The following is a 24,627-nucleotide window of genomic DNA, read 5'->3' on the forward strand; positions in this document are numbered from 1 at the left end:
CTTCTACCTGCATTTCATTCTTTCTCTGACTGGAATGTCTTTCTCTTCCTGTCCTCTAAATATTTTTCCTGCTCACTTTCTGGCTCTAGTAGACATGTCATGTAAGAAGACACCACAAACCTGTGGTCTGCTGGATCTCTGAGCTTTTATTTGCAAGGTGGTTGTCATAGGGCTCTGGTGTACTTTGCCTCAGGCAATCTTCCACATTGCCACTTCTGGTCACATTATTTCTCCTTACTAACTCTGCTGCTGTCTTTTCTGACTTGTCTATGAAATGGGTCTCCTGAAAAGGGCCAAAGAGTCAAAAACCTTGTAGGATTTGCAGGGCCTGCGGACTGCTTGCAAGTTATATCCAGGTGTAAACCACAAAGTAGTGGGGTAGACTCTGACTTGTCTATGGTCTTTGGGCCTTCAGGAAGGCTTTCGACTTTTGCCTCTCTGGACAGTGCAGATACAAAATTACCTCAGGAAGACACTTTCTGGCTCTAAGCTGTGCCATCTCCCAGCATAAATGGCATATGGAGACGATTGAAAAAGTTTGGGGCTCTGCTCACTGACCCTCATACTATTGCTGAAGGATCAATTTTGCAATATATACTGGTTGAAAAAAAGTTGGAAGGATACAGCATGCTGTGTTCCCTGACCCATCCTGAGTGTGTGTGGTTGTGGGAGAGCAAGTCCAACGCAGTCAAGAACAAAATGTCCCAATTATTTGTGGAACATAATTGGCCAAAGTGTGGCTGTCCCTGTTGAAATTCACATATGTCCTATTGGACATATATAGGCAGGTACTGTCTCTTGTTGCTTTAAACTAAACAACTTGCTTGAATTAAATCTTACTACAGTGTTGTAAGGGAATTGAAGGCTTTTTTTCCCTCTGTCAGTCTCCTGGACACTTTGAAAAATCAATGCATCTATAATTAGGCAGGTTCCTCCAAATGCTGTTAATGCAAGTTGTCATTAGCCCTGAGGGCTTTCTGAAATGGTATTAAGTATTAGTCATCAAAGATGCTTGTTTTATTGTCCTAACTCCTGTGCAATGTTTTCACCTTGTTTTTATGTTTCCTTCAGAAATGAGGCGGAAGTTTGATGCGGGAGAGGACCCTCTGGATGCAGAGAGTCAGCAGGGTGGGGGCAACCCTTTCCACAGGAACTGGAACACATGGCAAGGATTCAACCCCTTTGGTTCGGGAGGAGGACCATTTACATTCAAATTCCACTTCAGTTAGAGCCAAGACTGGTTTTGGTGGCTGCTGCTGTTTTTTACTTAATTTGTTTAAAAATAAAAGTCTCTCAGTTCAAGACCCCAAATCTTAATTTCTAATGTTGTCCTTAACCCAGAGTCTTACCGTATTAGAAGAAGGCTAGCTCTTTCTTTTAGTATTCAGAGGGCGTGCTTTGTGGTGAACTTGACAGGCTTATACTGGTAGGTGGGTGGGTTGAATAAGGGTTTTGTTACTGCTTATGTATTTGTTCTGGGTATGCAGAAAATCTTTATTCTTATTGATGAAAAAACAGTAAGAGGCTATTTAGGACAGCACCTAAACATATCCTTAGGACTAAAATATATGCTTAAAGGCAAAAATGCATGTAAATACTTTTCTGAATCAAGATCTAATAATAAATGTGGAAAGGGTAGTTTTGATAGTCTCTGTATTAACAAATTGTTAGTCATTGTGCTCAGCAGAATGATCCATCTCTCAGTATTGGTAAAAGGAAATCCTGGTGACCATCTGCCGTATTACTGTTGGTAGTGCCATAGGTAGGGTGAAGAGACTGCTACAGGAGTCTAAACAGTCTTTTCTAAAGAAGATTGTGTGTAAGTAATGGGACTTGAAAATATCTACTCACTTTATTCATTAACTTTTGATTGGGATGGTTTCCTTGGCAGTAATTGTCAAATATGAAAGTAAAAAAAATACATGTTTTTTTTTTTGATCACTTTTTCTGAATGTAATTTGGGAAGCTGAAGTATCATTCTTGAGTGGTTTGTACTTTTTTAACACAGCATCTGCATGAGATATGAGCAAAACAGCTTAATGTGACATTTCCCAACTATGCAGCAGTTTGCAACTTCTCTGTATTGTTATATATAATTTGAGAACCGATACAGATTGTGAGGTGAGAGTACTATGGACTGTAGGAATAAAATATTAACTCTAGTCTCTCTCCCCTCCCCCCTTTTTTTAAACTTCATTTCTGCTGGGTGACATGAGTATGAATTAACTCTGTGCAATTGTTCGAAGTAGTTGTATATTTTGTGTAACAGCCACTGTACTGCAAAAACAACTGCTTGTGTACAGAAAGTGACTAACTTTCTATTAGCCAAAAGTCTGATTTTATTTTTTTTCTATATACACATAGGTAAAATTGGTTTAGTGTATTGATGGGACTGTGTGTGTGTGTGTGTGAGTATGAGGTATTACCAGGACTGTAGCTGCTATCGAGTGAGGTAGTCTTTTCATTCTGTAATTGAATATATAACAGTGGTTATTGATGACTTTCATCAGCAACCATTTCCTTAGCATGCCAGAATTACCATTCATTAATTTTTTTATTTGAATTTTAACTGGAAAACAATAATCAGTTAATAGGAATCTTCTCTCATTGCACCTCATTGCATTTAAAAGCATGAGCAGCCTCAGTAAAACACAGAAAATGAGCAGATAAGACCTTCAATCTGAAAGTTATTTTTATTACTTGAAGTGCAGTTGCTATTGAAGCATAACCCTTCTCTCCTGCCCCAAGTACTTCTGGACATAATTTTGAAATCATGTAGCTTGCTAAAATGTATTTTTGACAGCAATTTAAAGGCCAGTGTTCGTTCAGCAGAAACTAATCTTCAAGCTGAAGAATGTATTTGGTCACTTCTAGCAGCTTATGGTATCTGTGCTGGTGCAAAAATACCCTAGCAGCATCTTAAACTCCAGTGTCAGGCATCTTCCAAGTTGAATTATTTTTCTAGAAATTTGGCATCTACTTTTGACCAGATTATCTTTAAGCTCTAAGATGCTCAGGGCATCATTTGTGTCCTTTTAGGTTGGTCCGGTTCTCTTGGGGCCTCTGGGGCTCAGACACAGGAACTTGCTACACAATAACCTGGTACTCTGCAGCATCAGCTGAGGCAGAGGGCTCCTGCACATGTGCTTTTTGCTCACAATAAATAAAAGATGATTAGGTGGTTCAGCTGCCTTCCTGTTGCTTGTCACTAAAACACTTTTTTTCTTTCTTTTTTTGATAAGCTAGCTCCAGTTACTTGCACTTGCTGCAGGCTGAATGGCTTCTATATATGGATTGCCTGTTGCGCAGTTAGGCATCTGTGTGTGAGCCTGTGCTCTGTGTATATAGCCTTATTCACCACAGGAGGGGCTGGGTTTGAAATACTATTGAATGATCAGTGTTCGCAATACGTTGCAAGCCTGTACAGACAGGAGTGGTGTTCAGTTTCAGGAAGTCACAGTAAATGCCACAGACAGCTATGTTTGTGTGCTAGAGAGGTGCTAGAAATGTTGCCTTTTCTTTTAAAGGACAGCCCTTGTTCAGCTTTTTTTGTTCTTATCCTTCTCCCTTCTCAGTTTTAAAGGCCGTACCTAAGAGAATCCAGTTGCCTGGTTATTTCTTTTATCATTTTTAGGGAAGGAAAAGGATGGTCTCTCTTAGGTACATTATTCATACCATGCAGTGATGTTAGAGCAGCGCATTCTTTCTCTGGAAAGTGGACAGTTCTGCCTTATATTGGAAGTGATCAGTAACAGAAGGGATTATATTCAATTTTGAGGATGAATGGGATAAGAAAATAATGTAGGGGAAAAAAAAAGGCTCAAGTCTGGTCAGCGGAGGAAGAAAAGCAATGCTTGAATGCTATTCATTAATTCCTTTTGTGGAAGACGATCTTGAAAATGAAAACAAAAATGGCAATAGAGGATGAGGTTTCCTGACATTAAGCTGACTGATTATATGAAATGTTATCATTTTAGATGTTACCGTTTTAGATGCTGTTTTTAAGGGAGCAGAGGCTGGCTTTTAGCTTTAAGGTACTTTTGAAAATACAAAGGGACAAAGTTGTGTTAAAGCAAAGGCATTTTCATTTCAACAGTTTCCAGATACAGTGATGTATTTGCTGATGTGGCTTTAGAAAATGAAGTTCTGATAACAGAGTGTTAATGGTGCAAACGATATATAAGGAAGCTGAATTCACTTTTTTATTTATAATGGGTGTCTGTAGTGCAATAATGTTCAATAACTGAACATTGAAATAAATGTCTTGACAGTTTGTAAACCCTAAAATGTGCATGAAGCATCATTACAATAATTGGCCTGTAGGTAGATGCAAACTCTTTATGTTAAAATCTATAGCTTAATTTTTATAAACTAGTTTCCAGTGTGTTTTAAAATGGAGGTGGGTGGGAAAATGTATTTTACTTGATACATGCTTAATACTGATGTATTAATCAGTATTAAAATTCATTTTGAATCTGTTTTAAACTTAAGAGCTCAACTTGTGATATAAGCAGAAAATGTCAGCTTACTCAAAGTTTATTTCAGTTTTCAGACTTGTGGAATAAGAATTATTTTTCTGTTTAGGGCTGTGACTTGTAGGAGCCTTGCTGGAAATTAGCCAATGTAGCATAGCAGGTTAGTTGTATTTAAAAGTGCCTTATTGTAAGGTATTATTTGTTTGCTCTGTAATATACACTTTTATCCATAAAACTTAAAAAGATGGGAGGATTTCTTTTTTTTTGTTTTTGCCCACTGCAGTTTTATGTTTTAAGAAGGGTAAGTAAAGTTAGCCAGAGATTTATCAAATGTTTCAAATCATAAAATGTCTTTATATAAAATCATAAGAAATCTAAAAAGCAAGAACTGTTTTTTCTAGAACTGTGGGAATTATTTTGTGGTATTTTTCACAATAAAGATATTTATGATGACAAGAATGCACTGCAGTGTTTTTATCTATCCCTCCTTCCCCATCCCACTCTAAGTTTTGAAAGTTGGAGTTGCATAGGAGTGCAGTAAGAGGCTGTCAAAACACTAGCTTTGGGGTTAAATTAAAATAATTTTAGGCAGCTAATACGAAAGTTGACAGGCTTTAAAAAGTAAAATGCAAGGTGAAATAGCATTTGTATATTTCATATTTTTGGTTTCAAAACTTAGTCATCCTCTAGTTCTGTAGGAAATAGCTAATTACTGTATCTTGAAGTAGACCTTTCTTCTTGTAGCTGAACAGTTAGCAGCACTGTGGTGAAATGTTTTTATGATGGTAGAAGACAGCATTTGACAATCTCTCGGACTGGTACCTCGTATTGTTCTTCGAGGGGTGTGGGGAGAAATCCGGTTCTCTGTACAGTCAGGTTAAGAGTGGTGTGGGGGAGGTTTTTTGTTTTGTGTGGATGGTGTGTGTGTGTGTGTGTGTTTTTTTTGTTTTTTGTTTGGTTTAACAGCAGTCTTGTTAGCAAGGCAGTGGGTCTTTCTGAACAGCAAGCTCTATTGAGCATCTCGCCCCTGGGTTGCTGGTGCTACATGGGGAAAAGGAGGAATCCCTGTCCCCTTCCTCCTGACATCAGCACTCAACCCACAAGTGCTGGAGAGGCAGGTGGGTAGCTGAGTACGTGTAGTACATCTAAGACATGCAGGTAGTCCAAGTAATGATGAAAAAGACTTCGAACAATGATTGTGTATCCAGTGAATGTTCCAAGTTGGCTGAAGAAAGTAGCAGAATTCCAAGGTAGGTGTGAAGGAGCCTGCGAGAGTCCCACCTTTAAGTCCTCAGCTATAGAGGAGGGCATTATAATGCTATCATATAGCATTATAATAGGAGCCACAACAGCAGACTCTGCCTAAGCAGGTGTCTGCTTACTCTTCTTCATCTGGTAAAGACCAAAATTAATTTACAACTCCTCAATAGTTTTCACTAGCTTTGGGGACAGCACCTTAGGTGTTCCTGGGGCCTGGAAAAGGAGCTGCAGAGAGTGAAACCTTCATGTCACATCTTACTGCTGCTTTGTCCTTGAGAAATACCTACCATGGCTTCTGTTGTGAGAGTGTGGGAATATTTTGTATTGAGGGGTGAGGTGCCTCCAAGGGGCCTGCCTCCATATTCACACGATGCAGAGAAGGGTTGAAAGGGAGCTCTTGTTAATGACAAAGAATTTTTGCTTCAGAGAAGGGTGGGAATTGCATCAGCAAAGAACGCACCAGCTAGAGAAGAAGGCTGTGCTGTAGTGAGGGAGCGGGGAGCAGGAATCGCTAGCAGACATGGATGGTTAACAGTTGGGGTGCTGCAGTTGCTTCCTGTTCAGAAGATAAACTGTGTTGTGTCAGTCAGTCTGAGGAAGACCCTTTTTTACAAATGAAATTGGTTTGGACTCTGCTCTGGTTCTGCCATGGTTATCTTTTGCTTAGGGTGTGAGATACAACAAGCACTGGATTGGGCTTATAATTATGTTTTAATTACTATAGGGAGAGGTATAGCTCATAGCTCTGGGGCAGGCTTTAGCTGTCACAGCCACATCCTTTGATTTCTTCAGATACTAGCTCTTTCAGCTAAACTTCAAGGCCAGCTGACAAGAAGGAGAGGCACTGCCATCTCTGCAAAGGCTGAGTGGGTAAGAGGTTGGGGTGGAAACTGCATTATGGGACTCAGGGCCGGTCTGCCCTCAAAGTGCTCCACTAGGGCTTGAAATACATCAGTGACCTTGTTGAACATGTCTATTCACGGCTGCCATAAAGAAGCCACCGAGAGCTTGATCTGGTCACCAAGTATGACCCTGGTGCAGCAACATAAGAAATAAAGCTGAGTTGTATCTATGGAGTCTAGGTGGCAATCCTGCCTGAAGTCATCCAAAGTGTGTGTGTGTGTATATATATGCATGCTATACACATGTATAGATGAGTGTGAAATAAGTAAAATGGCTCCTATCAGTCATCAAAATATGCATTTTATGATCATGGTAACATCCCAACCTCTTCCTTATAAACTGCTAATTTTTAGTATTTACTGGTTGAAAGCAACTTACAGTATACTGTCTTATGTATATTTACAGCTCTAGTAGGCTGTGTACTGTACAGGGGTTGGGGAGGAAGTTGTATGAGTGCTGGGTTGTTGTATGAGTGCTGGGTTGTTGTTTGGGGGTGTTTTTTCAGGCTAATAGCTTTAAGTAGAGCATCCAACTATCTAAGGAGAGCACAGACAGGCAGTGTATAGGGACAGAAGCCAAGAGAACATCTGAACAGTTGTTTATCAGGGCTTATAAAGTGGCCAAATTTTGGCAATTTTCCACAAGACTGAAGAAAGGTGCATCTCTTGCAGCACTCAAAAAAATTTTTTGAGGCAAAACAAATTTCCTGCTGTTTTAACTGACAGATGCTTGCTATAAAGTAGCTCATATTAAGGGCTGGCAAAGTTGTAAAGAATTGAAAACCTGGTATGTCTGTATGGAAAGTAAATCACAGCAGAATGACAATAGGCCTTTTATACATTTGAATGAGAAGCTAAAACACAGGCCCCAACAAACACTACTACTAAAACATGTTACATACACTCATATGGACAAAGACAAATTTACATTGAAGAGAAGATACAGTCAAGTTGAATCAAGACTCCTTTAGCATAAGGTATCATCAACCTTTTAAATGCCTGTTACTCCACTTGTACTAATACCATAGTTCTTATCACTTTCAATCTGGAAGTAAAAACCAATGTAAAGGGGATGAGCTGACCAAAAGCAAATGACCCTTTTGCTAAAGATATCTGAAAGCCTCTCAGAACTGAACCTGGGAGGAAGAAAGACCTTGCTGAAAAAGTCACTACTCTTCTGCCCCTTGAGGCAGAAGCTTGGTTACTTCTTTCACCTGCACTGTTCTGTCATGAAAGAAAACAGCTGAAAGCAAAAACATTTGCTCTTCACAAAATCTGTTGCCTCAGGATGCAGTTTGTACTACTTGTGCTCAGACTGTCTACTATAAGCCTTTCACAAGGTGACTAGCACAAGGAGTAGCAGACTTGCAACATCTACATACAGCTCAATCCTATCTGCCTAGACCAGGAAACTGACTTTTATGGTACAGTGTCCTTGGAGATTAAACACCTCAAGGGTTAGATAAAAGTGAGACTAAACAATTTCATTAATATTCATCCCTATAAGACCATGATTTTGGGGAAAGGAGAAAAATCATCATCTGATTAAAAAAAAGTTCAGCAGATGTGCCAATTCTACAATTTTTGTTTGCATCTCTCTTTTTTTCCTAAAAACTTCTGCATGGAAAAGAATTCAGCATTGGATTTTTTTTTTTTTTTTTTTTAATGCCAGGCCAATATAAATAAATTAATTTCACTGTTTTATAAAAGGCACTTTCAAAACCATCTGCCCATCCATAATTTACTGGTGTCAGAGCCAAAACGTGGTGATATACTGAAGAGTGTTACTGGAGGAAGCTATTTATGTGAAACACTTCTCAAGGCTTCTGGCAATGTGTGATGATAAGCTGCCAAAATGTTTCATTCAAAGGAGTAAGGATTCAAATGCAAAAGAACTGAGACCACCAGCAGTAGAGAGCAATTTAGGTAGAGATTATGGCCGTAATTAGGTATTGGATTCCTGCCTTCAAAATGGGAATTCACAAACCAGCTTGAGACTTAAAACACCCAGTAGGCTGAGAAATGTCTAAAGGAGCTGCTAGGAACTATCTCAAATGGATGTGTCTAAAATTCAGAATTGAATAGCTAGCATAAGTCCAAATTTAAGAGTTAGGCTGGTAGAACTAGACTGTCCTTGTCTTCTCAGTGAGAGCACTCAGAAGTTGTCTCAGAAGTTGTTCCTGAATCCCTCGAGGTTGGGGGGAATTTAAACCCACACATCTCGAGAGTGCATCTGCACAAGGCTACTGCCAAGCCTCAGAGCAATTCTAGGCAGAAAAGCTTCAACAAAAGCAGTGAAGAAAGTGTTATTTTCCAAACAGGTGCAAAAGCCTGAGCAAAGAGAGTAGCTACAGCTCTGCTGCCCTGAGGAAGGCCCTCCCTTGGGAAGGGAGGGTCATGGCCTCCCCACCCTGCAGCCGAAGCTGCTTATGGAGGCTACAGCTAGTACTCACCCCATCCGCCACCTCGAGCATGGTGGAAGCAGAAACCGACTGCAACATGCTGTGGCGAGGAGTATGGTCTTCATGAAAACAAATTAGTTAACATGTCAGTCTAAATGTAAATGCTGACAAACAGCTACTAGAGAAACCAATGCAGTCTAGATCGCAATCCCCTACCCATCTCTTAACACTTTAAGTGTTGTTAGTAAAGATCGCAGTGGGAAGCAGGTTAACCTGTATATGGCACTATGCAATTTCAGTGCTCAGTGTTAATCTCTTTAAGAGACATAATGCTGGATTAAACTGATTAAGCATTTGATCCAATGTAATAAAATTAGATATTAACTGTTATCCCATCAACAACATTTCAGTACTTCCTCTCAAATTTTCCTGTGTATGCTTAAATCTAGATTTCAAAATATTAAATAATAATGACAAGGCATAACTAGGAAAGAAGAAATCATCTATTGAGCTTGGAAAGCTAAATTCTTGGTCTGAAGGCAGGAGTTTGATTTAAAACAAGGTTAAAAGATTGAGAAATACTTTCAATTCAGAAGCTCCATCTTTTCAACAATACTGCACTACTGTCTGGTTTCTTCCTTTTCTTTTTTAATAGGGCTTACTTGTTGACATTAAGAACATGCTCTAGAAAAGACACTGAAATAGTAATATTAGTACAAATTATATAATCTCTTAATTTGTACAGTCCACCATCACACAGAATTACTATGCTGCTTTATTGACTTGAACCAGTTTTCAGTAATATTCCTATTATACAGGATGTGCTTTCTTCCCTTTCATATGGTAGAGCATACAAATTTGAAACTAGAAATAAGCTTTCTCTGTATCTCTACGGTCTTACCCTACAGTAGATTCTTAGTTTTGAATATTGCTGTTGCTTCCCAGCATAAACAACTTCTTCAGCAGTTAAAGACATTTGAGGAATTGCGGCAATTTTTTCCATTGGTATATTAACCAAGCATTTAATATTTATTGTATACTATAAAATACGAGAACAAAAAATAGTTTTTTTCTCCAGTGACATCTTTAATATTTTGTACAACATATACAATCCATTCTTTTATTATTAAAAATATAATGATATGCTAATTATTCAAAGTGCTGCTTTAAACAGATCTTTGAAAAGTAGTTAATATATTTGCTGGACCTCTTTGCTTTATAAACCAATACATCATTTCAAAAAAAGAACTTTCCTTGAAAATATGATTATTATTCAGAAAAAAGAAAAGCCATAAAACATTTTTACAAACATATACTACACTGTAGAAAATGGCATGAAACCTTTTAAATCTTCAAAGTATCTATCTTCAGAAAATTACATTTTTCATAAATTATATTCTAATCATTTAAATAATCTAAAGGAAATTGTTTTTTAAGGAGATGATAGTTCTTTTTAAAGCATGTAGAAGTAATCCAATTTTAAAAAGAACAGAATGTTACAGATAAAATGAACAAGAAATCACTGCATAAATTATCCACCTTTTATACTTCGTAACAGAAGTTTCCCACACAGATAATCATAATTAAAGAAAGAGAACTAAGGTTTCTTAAAGATACAGAACCTTTAACATCTGTGTTAAAAAAAGTTTTCTAATGTATGCTTTAAGTTTGAAATTCCAAGACAGATCAATGTGAAACACTGCTGTAAATTAAATGCCAGTATGTAAGTTTAAAAAAAAAACAAAAAACCACAAACAGCAAGCAGTTGACTAATGGTTTTTTTTTTACTCTTTGTATATGGAGTATCTGCTGTTATCTTGCTACACATTAAATTTATAGTAACTGTGCACATATTTGCTCAGTCTATTATATGCCCATCTGTATGTTATAAAACATACCAACTTAAAACATATGTTTAGTGTTTCACTCACTGCTTGATATTCTTAACTTTATGTTATAGAAGAAGTGTAACAAGACAAATATTGTAGTGAAATGGGAGAGCTTAAGAGGACTGAAGTTAGTATTATCTGACTATGACTATTGGGTTACACAGGAAAAAATATGTCATTGGGTGCTTCTTACAAAGAAAATGCCTACCAAAAAGAGCTTTCAAAATCCATATGTGACATGTTAAAACTGTATTATTCAAATATTTAAGACTACTAAAATGCATAAACGTAATACAAAGATAAGTATAAAATCCTGTAAGGATCTGCATATCTCATATTACTAAGACTTGAAAACTTTCAGTAAAGCCTGATTCTAAAGATGTGCTCTTACAGTATGCAATTTTAAATGCCCCCCACCTGAGAACAATGACAGTGCATAAAAATGTGCTTCATTTTTCTTACTATTTATTCACTTATTTGCTGGTATGCAAATATTATGAAACTGATGGAGATGGGTTGATGATCACTGAGTGGGTGATGGAGATTTCACCCACTTAGTGCAAATTACGTTATCTTCTATAATTATGTGCATTCAGATTGAAAGACTGCATTAAGTTGTTCTTAAAAGAATTTGTGGTAATATCCAGTCTATTTTAAAACCAGGAAACCTAAGCAACACAGTATTTAAGACTCTTTCAATTTTTCAAAATTTCAATTTAATAAATTACCTGTTTCCAAATATGCATACTGGAGGAACTTTCTGACTGCAAGTTTTTGAGGATTAAAATGTCAGTGGCCCATTAGATCAATAGTTATGTGAGTATATATTTATAAAATTACAGTAGACAACATCAATAGTCAGAATTAATCAAGAATTTTATTATTTTATTTCAAATTTTAAACAGAATGATGATGATTAAAACTGAGCGGAAACAGCTTGCAGGTACTGACTTCCTGATACGCACACTGGTTGGAAAATCATCTTAAACAAAAAAGATAATGCAATCCTACAACGTACTATTTAATTGACCAAAAACAGCCTAAGAATCAGAGATTATTCCTTTAAATTGATAAGGGTGCAGCAAGCTGCATAATAAATTAAAAATCCTTGCTTTAGCAAGCTTCAAAGTTGATTTAGTGAGATTTGTGTGGTTTAAATTCCACTAACAAGCTACTTCTTACATGATAACTTTGCTGCACTAAGAATTTGTCTTGTGACCACAGCATTTCTCCAGGGACCAAATTATAGACATATAATCAAAATTCTTTATATTTAAATACACTAGCTTAATGCATGTAATAGGCATAAAACAGTGTTCATGTATCTATTTAATCCTCCTCCTCCCCACACCTCCCAAAAAAGCTGGCACAATATAACTTTGAAGAGTTGAATACATCATTCTTTATATTCTGAAATCCTTTGGGCAAACTGTCTTTTAGAGAAGGAAAATAAAAACCAAAAAATTAGGAAAGCTATTCTATACTGGTTAAAAATATCAAGTACCTGGGGATTTGTCTCTTCTATTCTTTTTCTTTCATTTAAAACTTTAAATAACATTATAAGTTATAAAATATCTGACTTAACATTGAAGAATGTTAAAAATAGTGCCAATGTAACATTCAGAACTTCCATTCAGTCTTTCACAGAAGACTACTGAGCTGTCACCATTGCTGTTTACAGGTGATGCTAAAGTTCATCGTGCTTAAGACCTGCAACCAAAAAAAAAAAATTATATATAAAACAATTATATGAGACTTAATGACCAGTTTTGTAAAACACAGAGAAAGCCCTTTACTTTTTATTTACTCCTAAACACAAAATTCATTTTAAAGCCTCGCTAAAAACTGGCCATAAGCTTTCACAAAGAAGGAAACTACTAAAAATTCTTTAACATGAAAAGTGACTTTGTTTTTTGACTTTAGAGTCTTTTCAATATTTATCTGCTAAGTTTTTCTTCAACCTGGACAGTTGAGAACATCTTTTTTAAACAAATAAGAGGCTTTTGCAGACCACATATTACTCCAAGCAGTCACACCTTATCAGAAGTCCTGAGGTTTTTTGTGTTTTTCTTCTTGTGCCATTTAACTAACCCAGTTTACAACTATTTTCCTAAAAAAGTAAAAAAAAAACCCAAAACCAAAAAAAACCTATTTGTAATCTAAAACCCCATTTATACTGTCATTTCACTTTTTTTTTTTTTTTTAAAAGGAACAGTATATGCTACTAGGCATAGCACTGTGGCATGTTATTATGAAAATTGCCTGCCACATCCTGTAGGCATACCAGATTGCGTTTTCAATTCTTAGTAACTTTGCCAGTCCTTATTAAAAGTTGTTTTCATGGCAGGTATCTGCCACATTAGATTTATTTCTGAGAACTTCAGCTTCTTCTGACACCAGCAGTTAGGAAAAAAATATACTAGTTTGTCCATGAAAACATTCTGTTGATTTCTAATTTAAGAAGCAGCAGCATTCCCATGTGTTCCAGCGGAGATCTGAACTGGCACCAAGATGCCTATTTCTATCCCTGTGACAAATCGCCCAAACTTGGCCATGTTATAACATATTAGAAAACTGCAGTTCAGAGAAGCTCAGCAGCCTTCTCAGGACTTCCCACCGTTTCCCAGTGACTCCAGTCTAGAAATGCCCCCAGTGTCTGTGCTCTCAGTTCCCCCCCTCTGGCCTGGGTGATGCAGAGAGGAAAACTGCCAAAACGCACCCGGGTTTTGGTGCCTCTGAGTGGAGCACACTGGGACGTGGGGCGACAGGAAAGAAAACAGGACTGGAGGCTGATACAGGCGAGGAAACCTGAAAACTGCGGTCTGAAGACAGAAAAGCTATGGGACAAGAGGACAGTGACATGGAAATTTCTGGAGAGAATGAGTAACATCTGAAAGGAGAGGCGCATAACTGTCCGAGCGGGGAGACTGTGACTGTGAAACTATGATAAAGTGAAGGGGACAATTCTGCTCACGTAGGAGGAAGGGAAGCTGAGACAAACAGTACTCACCAAACCAGCACATATCAACTATCACATTTATCTTAATGCTTCAATATTTGGCCATTCTTAATTTTGGAGTGACGGAGCCTTATAAAGATACTCTTCACCACAGCTTTTGTCTTTTATTTTAAAATTTCTCACATTTTATAAATTGAATATGCACTGGGTCAATAGGACTAAGAAATTTGAACAGGAGTAGCAAACTACAAAATTTCATACTAGAGAATTAAACAAGTGGCTTTCAAGCAAATTTCAAGCAGAAAGAATATATGGGATACCTCTACTACTGAATTAATACAGATGACTCTGAGGACTCAAATTTTTGAAAGAGTTATTGTGAACTAATGAAATTATTATATTCCAATAGAGACTCTGTAACCCGCTGCTTAGCAGACTATGTTGAGTTAAAAAACATTAGGTTATGCCTCACAGAATGCAAAGCTAATGTGCTTTATTTAATATTTGTGGATCAAATCACATGGACCAGTTGGTTGTGTTCGTGGTCTAAGAATACAACACAAAAAAAACTTTGTTCTCTTAGATTTTGACATGAAACAAAAGATTTTATACTCTTAGTGTAATTCCCATGTAGAAAAGCATCATACAACTCTTAAAAAATTTCGCTAAGAGAGGGAAAATTACATGAATACAATAATGTATCTATTGACTACAATCTTCATTTCAATCATATTAGTATTTATTTTAAAGAGTTAATAGATGAATATGCATGCAAATTACCTTTCTGAAAGAATGATGTTCGATTTTTATTCTCCTCTTCAATTTTTGCTATTAACTCTCGTATCTCAGAGTCATACTCAATCCATTCAGGAACTATCCTGGCAGCAGCCTGTAATTTGGGTTCTTTGGTTTGGGGATTGTTGCACTGAAAATTTAAAATATATTAATTATGTGTAAATAAAACAAATGTGACAACATCACCTTTCCAAGGAACTGTAAGTGATCTCCTCCTCAGCCTCAGTGAAGATAAACAGTAGAACATCATAAAGAGGACTGAAAGATGGTCTAGTAGTTAATTTTAATCTTCCACTTTCTAGAAGAGTACCCATGAATGGGACAAAAAAAAATTACTTTAAAAATTGTAAAGACAAAGAAAACTATATAATTCATATACTTAATCTTTGTAGCAGATTCTAAATGGTTATTTTTCTTCAGAATTCTGGCTCTAAAGTATCACATTGCACTGAGTGGGGACTGTCAAAAAAATTAGGGGGCAGGGGTAAATAATGACAGAGAAGAACATTTCCTCTCTGTTTCAACACCCAAAGAAGAAATGTTTTCTTCTTTCCAAATGTGTAGTCTCCTCAACATTATGCTTTTTAAACTATGCTTTATCTCCAGTTTATAGAGATAAGACTGACAGAAAAAAAAGACCAAATAATGGTCCTCTAAAACACTAGGTTCTGGAGGAACCTGCTTTCTAGAGGGTGCAATAGCAGCACACAACATTCACAATAAACTGTGAACTGGTTCTACTAACGAGGCTCAATACAGAAAAAAACAAGGGAAAATACATATACAGAAGTGAAAAACCCTGATTTGAGGTACAGTACAGCCAGCAACATTTAATTTTGGGGTACAGTTTTCAGCTTCAACATATGCAAATTTGGTCATACACAGCAAGAGGGAGAGGTCTCAGAGGAAAGGAGAAGTAGTATTTTAAGTATGTACATTATATTCATGGATTTATCCAAATAGAACTTGTGTTCCAGTGAGGCTGACTCCATGAAATCACATATGTAAATCTCAAAAGCCACAGTAATTGTAGCCAATTTTTTAATCTATGAAAATCATTTAACTTAAAATCAACTCACCAAGTCTATTGTCTTAGCCTTTTTTTTGGATTTGTCATCACACCAGGTTTCACACCAAAGCCATTCCTGAGGGAGAGACTTAATAGCTACTTGATGAATCATATTATTGGGAAGATCCTGTACAAATTTTGTAAAATCATAAATTAGCACTGGATTTTGAGGTAACTGATTATCAAGAGCTGAACTGCAGTACAATTACTTAAAAGAGACTCCACAGGATATCTATTATCATTTCTACAAAGTTTCCTTCTACATGCTCAACTAGATCTTTTTCAAGTCGATTCAAAACTGATAATACTAACTTTTTGTGGCCAATTCCGCCTCTTATTTCTCAAGTAAAGTAATTTTTTCTCGTACTTATGTCAAGCTAAGGAAGGACAGACATAAGTAACAGTACTGTCTAATACTTATGGTTCAGATACTGCATGTCTTAATATAAGTACTACTCAGCAGAATTAAACTGTGTGAAATTATTAAAGCATAAACCTAGCCATCTTTCTATTCCTGAAATCTGCAAAAACAGTTCAAAAGCATATAATCCAAGATTATGCCACTGCTCTAAATTTAAGTCTTCTTTTAGGAAAACCGTTTCCAGAAATACAAATCTGAAAAGGAAAAGCCACTAAACCACTATTCTGGCTAACTTCCTTACCTAACTTAAATTTTCTTGTTTTTCACCTTTATTGTATAGTGAGGCACTCTCAATATATGAGATGTTTATGAAAACATTGAACATATTCATACATGCTAGATGTAGGGAATAGCATTTAAAAATAAACACAGTCACAGGCAAGCAAACACTGCATGCACTCTGGCCACCACTAAAAATAATATAGGTGTAATTGGTACATTCATTCATAAGCTTCTTTACATGCACAATCCGTACATTATATTTAAAAAATAAATGTCAGCACCAAAGACATACTAGTTATGTCTTATTTTGCCAGTTCACATTTTTAAAAATGACAGAATAAGACAGTGTACATAGTTGCATTACAAATAGCATGCAATTTAAATACAGACATAGAATTACTGAACCTATTTTGACATGAGTACAGAAAAATTAAATCAAATAGCAATAAACTGAGAATCAAGACATCAACATTAACTTAAATGTTTTCTTTTTGAAAACCTTCTATGAATTTTACACAGATAAAATAAATGGTTTATCATCATCCCAATTTCAAGACAGAAGAGACTTTTTCTGTTGTTCTCTGTAGCTATTTTCTACTTCCTATTCCATATAACAATTTGTAAATTTAAAACTTAGAGTTACTGTACTAACTCAGGAATTGTGATTTCATTTAGAAAGCCAATCAGCTATTAACTCTAGGATTTAAAGAAAATAGAAGCAAATATGTTTAGAAAATTTTAATATTTCTAGACTAAAGTTGTTTCTCCTTTCAAAAGAAAGTGACTTCATGTCAAAAACACTAAAATACATCTGGAAGATCAAAGAGGAAATATTAATGAATCAGAAAAATAATGAACAAGGGTAAAACCAGATGATTGTTTTTGCTGTAAGTGCCAGAATTCTTTTTCATTCAAAATATGTAAGCATCTGAAATGAAGAACTTCATTTGTTTCACAAGCAACATTTAAAGGTTGTTCTTCAATATGATTTATAATATGAGAGTTTTCACACTTAGTCAGATAACCTGTATCATTTTAAAGGGGTACAAAATCTGGCTAAGATGCCATCCTGCTGGCAGATCAGGAAAGAGGTGAGGGAAGATTGTTTCTCCCCTGAGAAGGGCAGTTTGTACAGCACAAACTGTGCAAACAGGATTACAAATTACTTAAAAATAAATAAATAAAATCAAAAGACAAAAAAGTATCATCAAGCATCCCTATCAGTAGATAAAAGACCCCCAGGACTCTTGTAAAATGTATAGTATTGTCGTCGTATTTTTAGGAACTGATGCTGTATTTGGTGTAACCAGGAGCAGTGAAGCCAGAAGGTGTCAATACAATCAGAACGCAGATTACCATGTATGCATTGCTTCTTTGAAGTATTCCCCTTTCCATACTAATTCCAGTTCCATTCTGCCAAGATTTAGCTACCTTAATGTCTATTCTCAGTACCGATGTGTTGAGAGATGGGTAGCTGATACTTAGGTGGCTTGGATTTGATCTAACAGACTTACAAGAGAGAATATACTATCAACAGTTATGCTGTAATTGAAAATATAAGAAGCTTAAAATTGAAACACACAGTTTTTTTTAATATTTTGAGAATTTTAGGCAAAACTAATGACTATTTCCGAGAAGCAGCATTATCCTGGAACCCTTATGTCCAGTTTCTGAATCTTAGGGGTCCTTCTGAAAACACATTGCGCATACGGATAAGACAATGTATGAAAAAATACAACTCATCACATCAGGACTCTTTAAGTGTGAGATACAGGGATGATAATTTATTCTATTGTCCAGAAAAGTTTTTCAGGTAAGACCTGACTGCTGCTGTTATATCAGTCTTTTCATCTTAATCTGGCAAGGGACGTCAAGGACAACAAGAAGGGCTTCTTCAAATACATCAGCAACAAAAGGGAGACTAGGGAAAATGTGGGCCCACTGCTGAATGGGGCAGGGACCCTGGTGACAAAAGATACAGAAAGGCCGAGATACTGAATTCCTTCTTTGCTTCAGTCTTTACTGCTAAGACTGACCTTCAGGAATCCCAGACCCTACAGACCAAGGATAAAGTCTGGAGAAAGGAAGACTTTCCCTTGGTGGAGGAGGATCAGGTTAGAGATCATTTAAGCAAACCTGACATCCATAAGTCCATGGGCCATGATGGGATGCACCCACAAGTGCTGAGGGAGCTGGCAGACATCATTGCAAGGCCACTCTCAGTCGTCTTTGAAAGGACATGTTGATCGGGAGAGGTGCCTGAGGACTGGAAGAAAGCAAATGTCACTCCAGGCTTCAAAAAGGGCAAGGAGGACCCAGGCAACTACAGGCCAGTCAGTCTCACCTCCATCTCTGGAAAAGTGATGGAACAGCTCATCCTGGAGGCCACCTCTAAGCATGTGAAGGAGAAGAAGGTGATCAGGAGTAGTCAGCACAGCTTCACCAAGGGGAAATTATGCTTAATCAACCTGAGAGCCTTCTATGATGGAATTGCTGGCTGGGTGGATGAGGGGATGTTGTCTGCCTTGACTTTGGTAAGGCTTTTGTTTCCCATATGGTCATAGGCAAGCTCAGGAAGTGTGGGATAGATGAGTGGACAGTGAGGTGGACTGAAAACTGGCTGAAAGGCAGAGCACGAAGGGTTGTGATCAGCAGTGCAGAGTCTAGCTGGAGGCCTGTAGCTAGCGGTGTCCCCCAGGGGTCAGTACTGGGTCCAGTCTTGCTCAATTTATTCATCAATGACCTGGATGAAGGCACAGAGTGCACCCTCAGCAAGTTTGCTGACGATACAAAACTGGGAGGAGTGGCCGATACACCAGAGGGCTGTGCTGCCATTCAGAGAGACCTGGACAGGCTGGAGAGGTGGGCAGAGAGGAACCTCATGAAGTTCAACAAAGGCAAGTGCAGGGTCCTGCACCTGGGGAGGAATAACCCCATGCACCAGTGCAGGCTGGGGGCTGACCTGCTGGAAAGCAGCTCTGTGGAGAAGGACCTGGGAGTGCTGGTGGACACCAAGTTAAGCATGAGCCAGCAACGTGCCCTTGTGGCCAAGAAGGCCAATGGTCTCCTGGGGTGCATCAGGAAGAGTGTTGCCAGCAGGTCGAGGGAAGTGATTCTCCCCCTCTACTCAACCCTGGTGAGGCCACATCTGAAGAACTTGTCCAGTTCTGGGCTCCCCAGTACAAGAGGGATGTGACACTACTGGAGCAAGTCCAGCGAAGGGTTACAAAGAAGATGAAGGGACTGGAGCATCTCTCTTATGAGGAAAGGCTGAGAGAGCTGGGACTCTTCAGCCTGGAGAAGAGAAGGCTCGGGAGGGGATCTTATTAATGTATATAAATATCTGAAGGGAGGGTGTCAAGAAGATGGGGCCAGACTGTTTTCAGTGGTGCCCAGTGACAGGACGCGAGGCAATGGGCACAAACTGAAACACAGACAATTCCATCTGAACATGAGAAAAAACTTCTCCACTGTGAGGGTGACAGAGCACTGGAGCAAATTTCCCAGAGAGGTTGTGGAGTCTCCTTCTCTGGAGATATTCAAAAGCCACCTGGACGCGATCCTGTGCAACGTGCTCTTGGTGACCCTGCTTGAGCAGGGGGGTTGGACTAGATGATCTCCAGAGGTCCCTTCCAACCTCAACCATTCTGTGATTCTGTGAGATACAGCAACCACTGTAGTGCCATTAGCAGTTAGCTTATGTAAATTAAATTTATGTTAAAGAAAAAAAAAGAAATAGAGAAAAGAGCTTGCCAAATAAGAATTATCATTATCAGAATAGAAGGTTATCATTAAAAAAGCACAAAGGTACAAAGAACAACTGCAAATAAAGGACAGCAGTGCAATACAGTTTGGGTACATTTGTCCCCATGCTATTTTTTCCTCAGTGCTCTTCGTATAAAAGGATCATTTACAGTAATAATTATTTAGTATTCTGTTTTCTAACAGTACTCATATGCCTACCTGAAAACATACTAAAAAAGCAGTAAATGGCAACTAGTTTGAGAATTATTTAATATAGATTTTGGGATACAAAATAAACCAATGTATCTTGAGAAAGATAAGAAAACTAAAAAACAAATCGCTTATTGAACCCATATATACCTGATCTAGATTTGATAGACTGTTTGGATCTTGACTAAGGGCCTGGTACTGGCCCCGAAGCCTGTCTCCAGCTGCAATCTTTCTGAACTTCTTAAGATCCACAACATATAAGGCACTATAAAAATAAAAAATGAATTAAGATTTGTGCAGTTTCACCTTTTTTTTGATAACTTCAATAAAAGAAATAATGAGAAACCAATACTGTCCACATATTAAAAGAATATGATTTTAAGAAAATAGGTAAAGCTACTATAGAAGAAGTGAAGTCAATCTATCATCTGAATTCATGCCTTATTCACCTCTGTTTGAGATCTACTATAATGCAATTCTTTTGTATGCCTCAGTGATCAATACCAACATTTTAAACAGTTTCACAAACTGCAAAAAATATGTAGAAGTTTTCCTACCTAATGTGGTATTTCCTTTTCCCAAGATGTGATGCCCAATATCCTGATTTCCAGAAACGGTACCCATCCATTTCTGTACGGCTGTCACAGAAAGGCGTGTATCCATAGGGAGCTCCATTTAGATCTAGATCTCTAAGTTCTTTTAGGTCACTTCTCACAATCTAAAAAAAAGAAAACCTGTATTTACTTTTATAATTTATGTTTGTAAGGTGTGCATGTGACAGGAGCAAACTTTCTGAAGTTTAATTTTAATTTTTAAAAAATCTGAGAAACCACTCATTATTCCATTAGAATGCAACCTACCTAATTATTGTTCAGTAAAAAAATAAATGTTTGCTCTGTGGCCATCTGTGGATCATATTTAATAAGCAAATTGTGTAAAACAAAGTATTTTTAATTTATAGAGCAGTGTTTTTGGTTGCACAATATTAAATTCCTTGATGCATTAGTATAATTTTCAGAAACTACTGAGCATCTCCCTTCTAAAAAAAATCCCCTTCCTTGTTACATAAACTTGGGCACTCAAAAATTAAGGCAGCAAAATGATTTAACACTTTTAAAAATCTTCTAGTAGAAATGTACTTTTAAGAACAGGTTCTCAGGACATTTTACAAATGTTCTTTATTAATCAATCATTCTTCCTTCAAACCCCACTAATCTAATTTATCAGTGGTAAGAATTTTTTCTTCAGAGTACACAGAAATCCTTTACAACAGTTAGGACAAATGACCAATAATAATACTGTATCCAGATGAATTGGCTCAAAGTTGCAGTTTGGATTGCTAAATCTAAACTTAATTTAGCCACAAGCATTGGAAAAGGACCAAAATACATAATGTTTGTTCTGAGATTTTTAATAATCATGTGACTAACTGTTCAGTCTCTCATCTGTTTCAGACAGCATTTTGGTTTTGAGTTTATTACGAGATACTCATTTATCAGTGAAACACTGCTACAGATTCAAGAACAACAGGCAGGATTCATCTTAAAAAAATTTAGCCAACTTTTAGTTGGACAACCAGTGTAAACTAATCACCTTAGACCCTTTCCATATTCAATGGAGAGATCCTTTCAAAATCAACCCAGAGAGCCTCAGATGAAAGGCACATTTAAGGTGGCACATACCTCTCCAGGTGCCTTTGTCTTTTCACTGACATTAGAGGCTGTTTAGGGCAATTAGGTGAGCTGGCACTCTTAACTTCTAGATGACTGAAGACAGGTGAGATGAATTTGTTCCATGTTATGTATCACTACTGGTTCTGCTCATACAACTACAATAGTCTTATGAGACCAACACTTGGATGAAGCTGCCACAGGGAATAAGACTGGACCAACTGATACATTTATACAATATTATTTTTTCTTACCTGGTCAGCATCCACAAATATTATTTTATCCACAGCCAAAGGGAAAAGAACATCCAAAAAAAGAATTTTGTAGCCCCAGATAATTCTTTGCTTTTCTGTTTGTTGATAAAGCCAGCGGGGCCACTTATACTGTACTAACTCATACTTGAATCCGTATTTCTTAGCCATGTGAGGAATAACATCCTAGAAGAAGATCCAAAAAATATTAGTTGCATGTGTATGTGACACACAAGCACTTAAAAGGAAAAGGAGAAAATGTTGCAAAACAGTTACAGCTCTGTTGACCTTATTAATTACATTAGTCATTCTTTTAAAATATTTCTTTAGTTCTAGCAGTACCCTTAGCTTCATAAACAAAAAAGCATTTCTTTCAAGCTGATAAGAATTTGTCAGAAAATAAATTATTATAATATACCACTCAGCTTTGGGTTCCAGAAAAGAAGAACCTTACACATGAGAGTTTTAAAAGTGGCTCTCAGTATTTAATACATTCAGAGATCATTTCCAACTGTGAAAATTTAATTTTAATTACATAATTATTCAACTGTAATAATTTTTATTTAACCATTGAGAATTATTAAGAAAAATTAATAAAAGGAAGACATTTCTTGTACCTTGAACGTTGGGGAGAGATAGTTTTTCAGAAACCAAAATTTAACTGGTGTTTTTGTATGGCGTAAAACAGAAAGCATCATAATTCTGTGAAAACATAAGTCTATAATAAACAAATGAATACACATGTCATTGTATTTCAACTATACCTAAAAAGGTGCTAAAACTTTCTAATTATAATGTGTGTTATCCCAGTTCAAGCAGCAATTTCTGTCTAGTTTTAATAAATGCTTTAGAAAGAGTATGTGTTCAAGACCACTTTGAGTCAGATTTATTTGATCCACACCGACTAAGCAAAATTAGAAGGAACACTTTTAAAAGTGGATCCTCTAACAAGTTTTTTTCTAAGACAGATGCCTGACAGAATTAAAGTAACTATTAATACCATATGTTAACTTGGCTACTGAGATGATTTATTTTAGAAATATATTGGCTGAGATTAATAGGTAGCTGAAAAGAAAAACAGCGGGAAAGAGAACACATAGTTCCAGTTAAGAAACTTCCGAGAAAACCCTTGATAAATGTTAAGAAAGTCCGGGTATGTGGAAAAAGTTAAATAACTATGTTGGGTTCAATTTTTTCAGAAGTGTAGCATTTGCTGGTGTAACCAGATAAGCAACACCTTATGAATCATATGAACAGATTAAGTCTGCCTTAAAAATCAAGGAATAATAAGCCTTGAAATAAAGAAGCATGGAGAATGTTTTAAAATTAATTTTTTTCTCCATTAAAATAAAGAAGTCTTTTCCCTTATGAAGGTTGTTGTGGGTTGCTTATCAAAGACTCCTGAAGGAAAAGAACGATGAATATTCAAAGTCAGTCAGACCTACTAAGAAATAATGATTAAACATACATATTACTACTTTCCAAATAAGTATGCATGAAAGAGTTGTGAAATTCCATTTCAGGATAAGAAAATCACTAAATCTGACATCTGTACGTAAATAAAGAAATCAGAAAAGTAACAGAGATACAATTGTACTTCACCGTAAGAGTTCCTTCAAAGTAATCATTGCCTACTGAATAACCCACTGAGCTATAGGTAAGGTCATATATATGCATATAGTAGTATTCACAGTTTGGACAAAACATAAGCAGATAGAACTCTAAAGAAGTCAGTGGTGTTACATCTTCATAAAGAGGCTGAACTTCATCCTCTATGCTCACAACTAGCCCATGCAATCATGAAAGGCATGAGGAATATTTTTTTTTCTCCAGAAAAGAATGATATTTTTGAACATCTATACATTGTATCACTTTGTCTTCAAAGAAAGCTGAATTTGGTCCTCACTGTTTACAACTTTTCTACGTTTTAACAATTTATTCTTTATGCTTGGTTAAAAAAGTTAGCTTTTTTAAATTGCTTAACTTTAGGATGAACATCTACAGTATCTCTATGAAATTCTTGTTTCCCTTTTACCTTTTCTTACCTTAAAAACCGTTCATATAAATGGCCTGAAGCAACTGAAAAAATGTTAAGAATATCACTTTTCTTTTCCATCTCTTCTACTGGCATTTCTTCTGAAAAACTGAACCCCCCCCCCAAAAAAAAAATTATAAAAGTATATATTCTGTAGAAACAATATACTATGACATTACTGTTCAGCTTGTAAAGAATCAAAAGTCAGAGAATATACAAAAGAAACACCCTACAGTAACTGAATACAATTATATTCCTCTTCCACTGCGCATGCCTATAATACTAAAATCTTTTGGGAACAACACCTCACCTTGCATGTCATC

The 24,627-nt window shown here is 36.7% G+C and overlaps 2 protein-coding genes across 5 annotated transcripts in view; one reads left to right on the forward strand and one right to left on the reverse strand.

Annotated features, from left to right (window-relative positions):
* DNAJC3 (DnaJ heat shock protein family (Hsp40) member C3) overlaps positions 1-4,934 on the forward strand; it is a 39,711-nt gene extending 34,777 nt beyond the window's left edge. Inside the window, exon 12 of the mRNA XM_067293426.1 lies at positions 1,072-4,934. Coding sequence (XP_067149527.1) covers positions 1,072-1,229 — 158 coding nt within the window. The 3' untranslated portion in view covers positions 1,230-4,934. The remainder of the gene's footprint in view (positions 1-1,071) is intronic.
* Positions 4,935-11,783: 6,849 nt separating this feature from the next.
* UGGT2 (UDP-glucose glycoprotein glucosyltransferase 2) overlaps positions 11,784-24,627 on the reverse strand; it is a 105,557-nt gene continuing 92,713 nt past the window's right edge. For 2 of the 4 annotated variants that reach the window (XM_067293435.1, XM_067293454.1), the window contains 8 exons: positions 24,315-24,413; positions 22,887-22,971; positions 22,273-22,455; positions 20,906-21,066; positions 20,499-20,613; positions 15,762-15,878; positions 14,668-14,812; positions 11,784-12,638 (listed from right to left, as the gene is read on the reverse strand). In XM_067293435.1, the coding sequence (XP_067149536.1) occupies positions 12,616-12,638; positions 14,668-14,812; positions 15,762-15,878; positions 20,499-20,613; positions 20,906-21,066; positions 22,273-22,455; positions 22,887-22,971; positions 24,315-24,413 (928 nt within the window). In that variant the 3' untranslated portion in view covers positions 11,784-12,615. Of the gene's footprint in view, positions 12,639-14,667; positions 14,813-15,761; positions 15,879-18,096; positions 18,661-20,498; positions 20,614-20,905; positions 21,067-22,272; positions 22,456-22,886; positions 22,972-24,314; positions 24,414-24,627 lie in introns of those variants that run through there. The other 2 variants (XM_067293441.1, XM_067293448.1) reach the window with 2 other exon arrangements.

This window comes from Apteryx mantelli, chromosome 1, assembly GCF_036417845.1.
Source record: "Apteryx mantelli isolate bAptMan1 chromosome 1, bAptMan1.hap1, whole genome shotgun sequence".
Classification (NCBI taxonomy): domain Eukaryota; kingdom Metazoa; phylum Chordata; class Aves; order Apterygiformes; family Apterygidae; genus Apteryx; species Apteryx mantelli.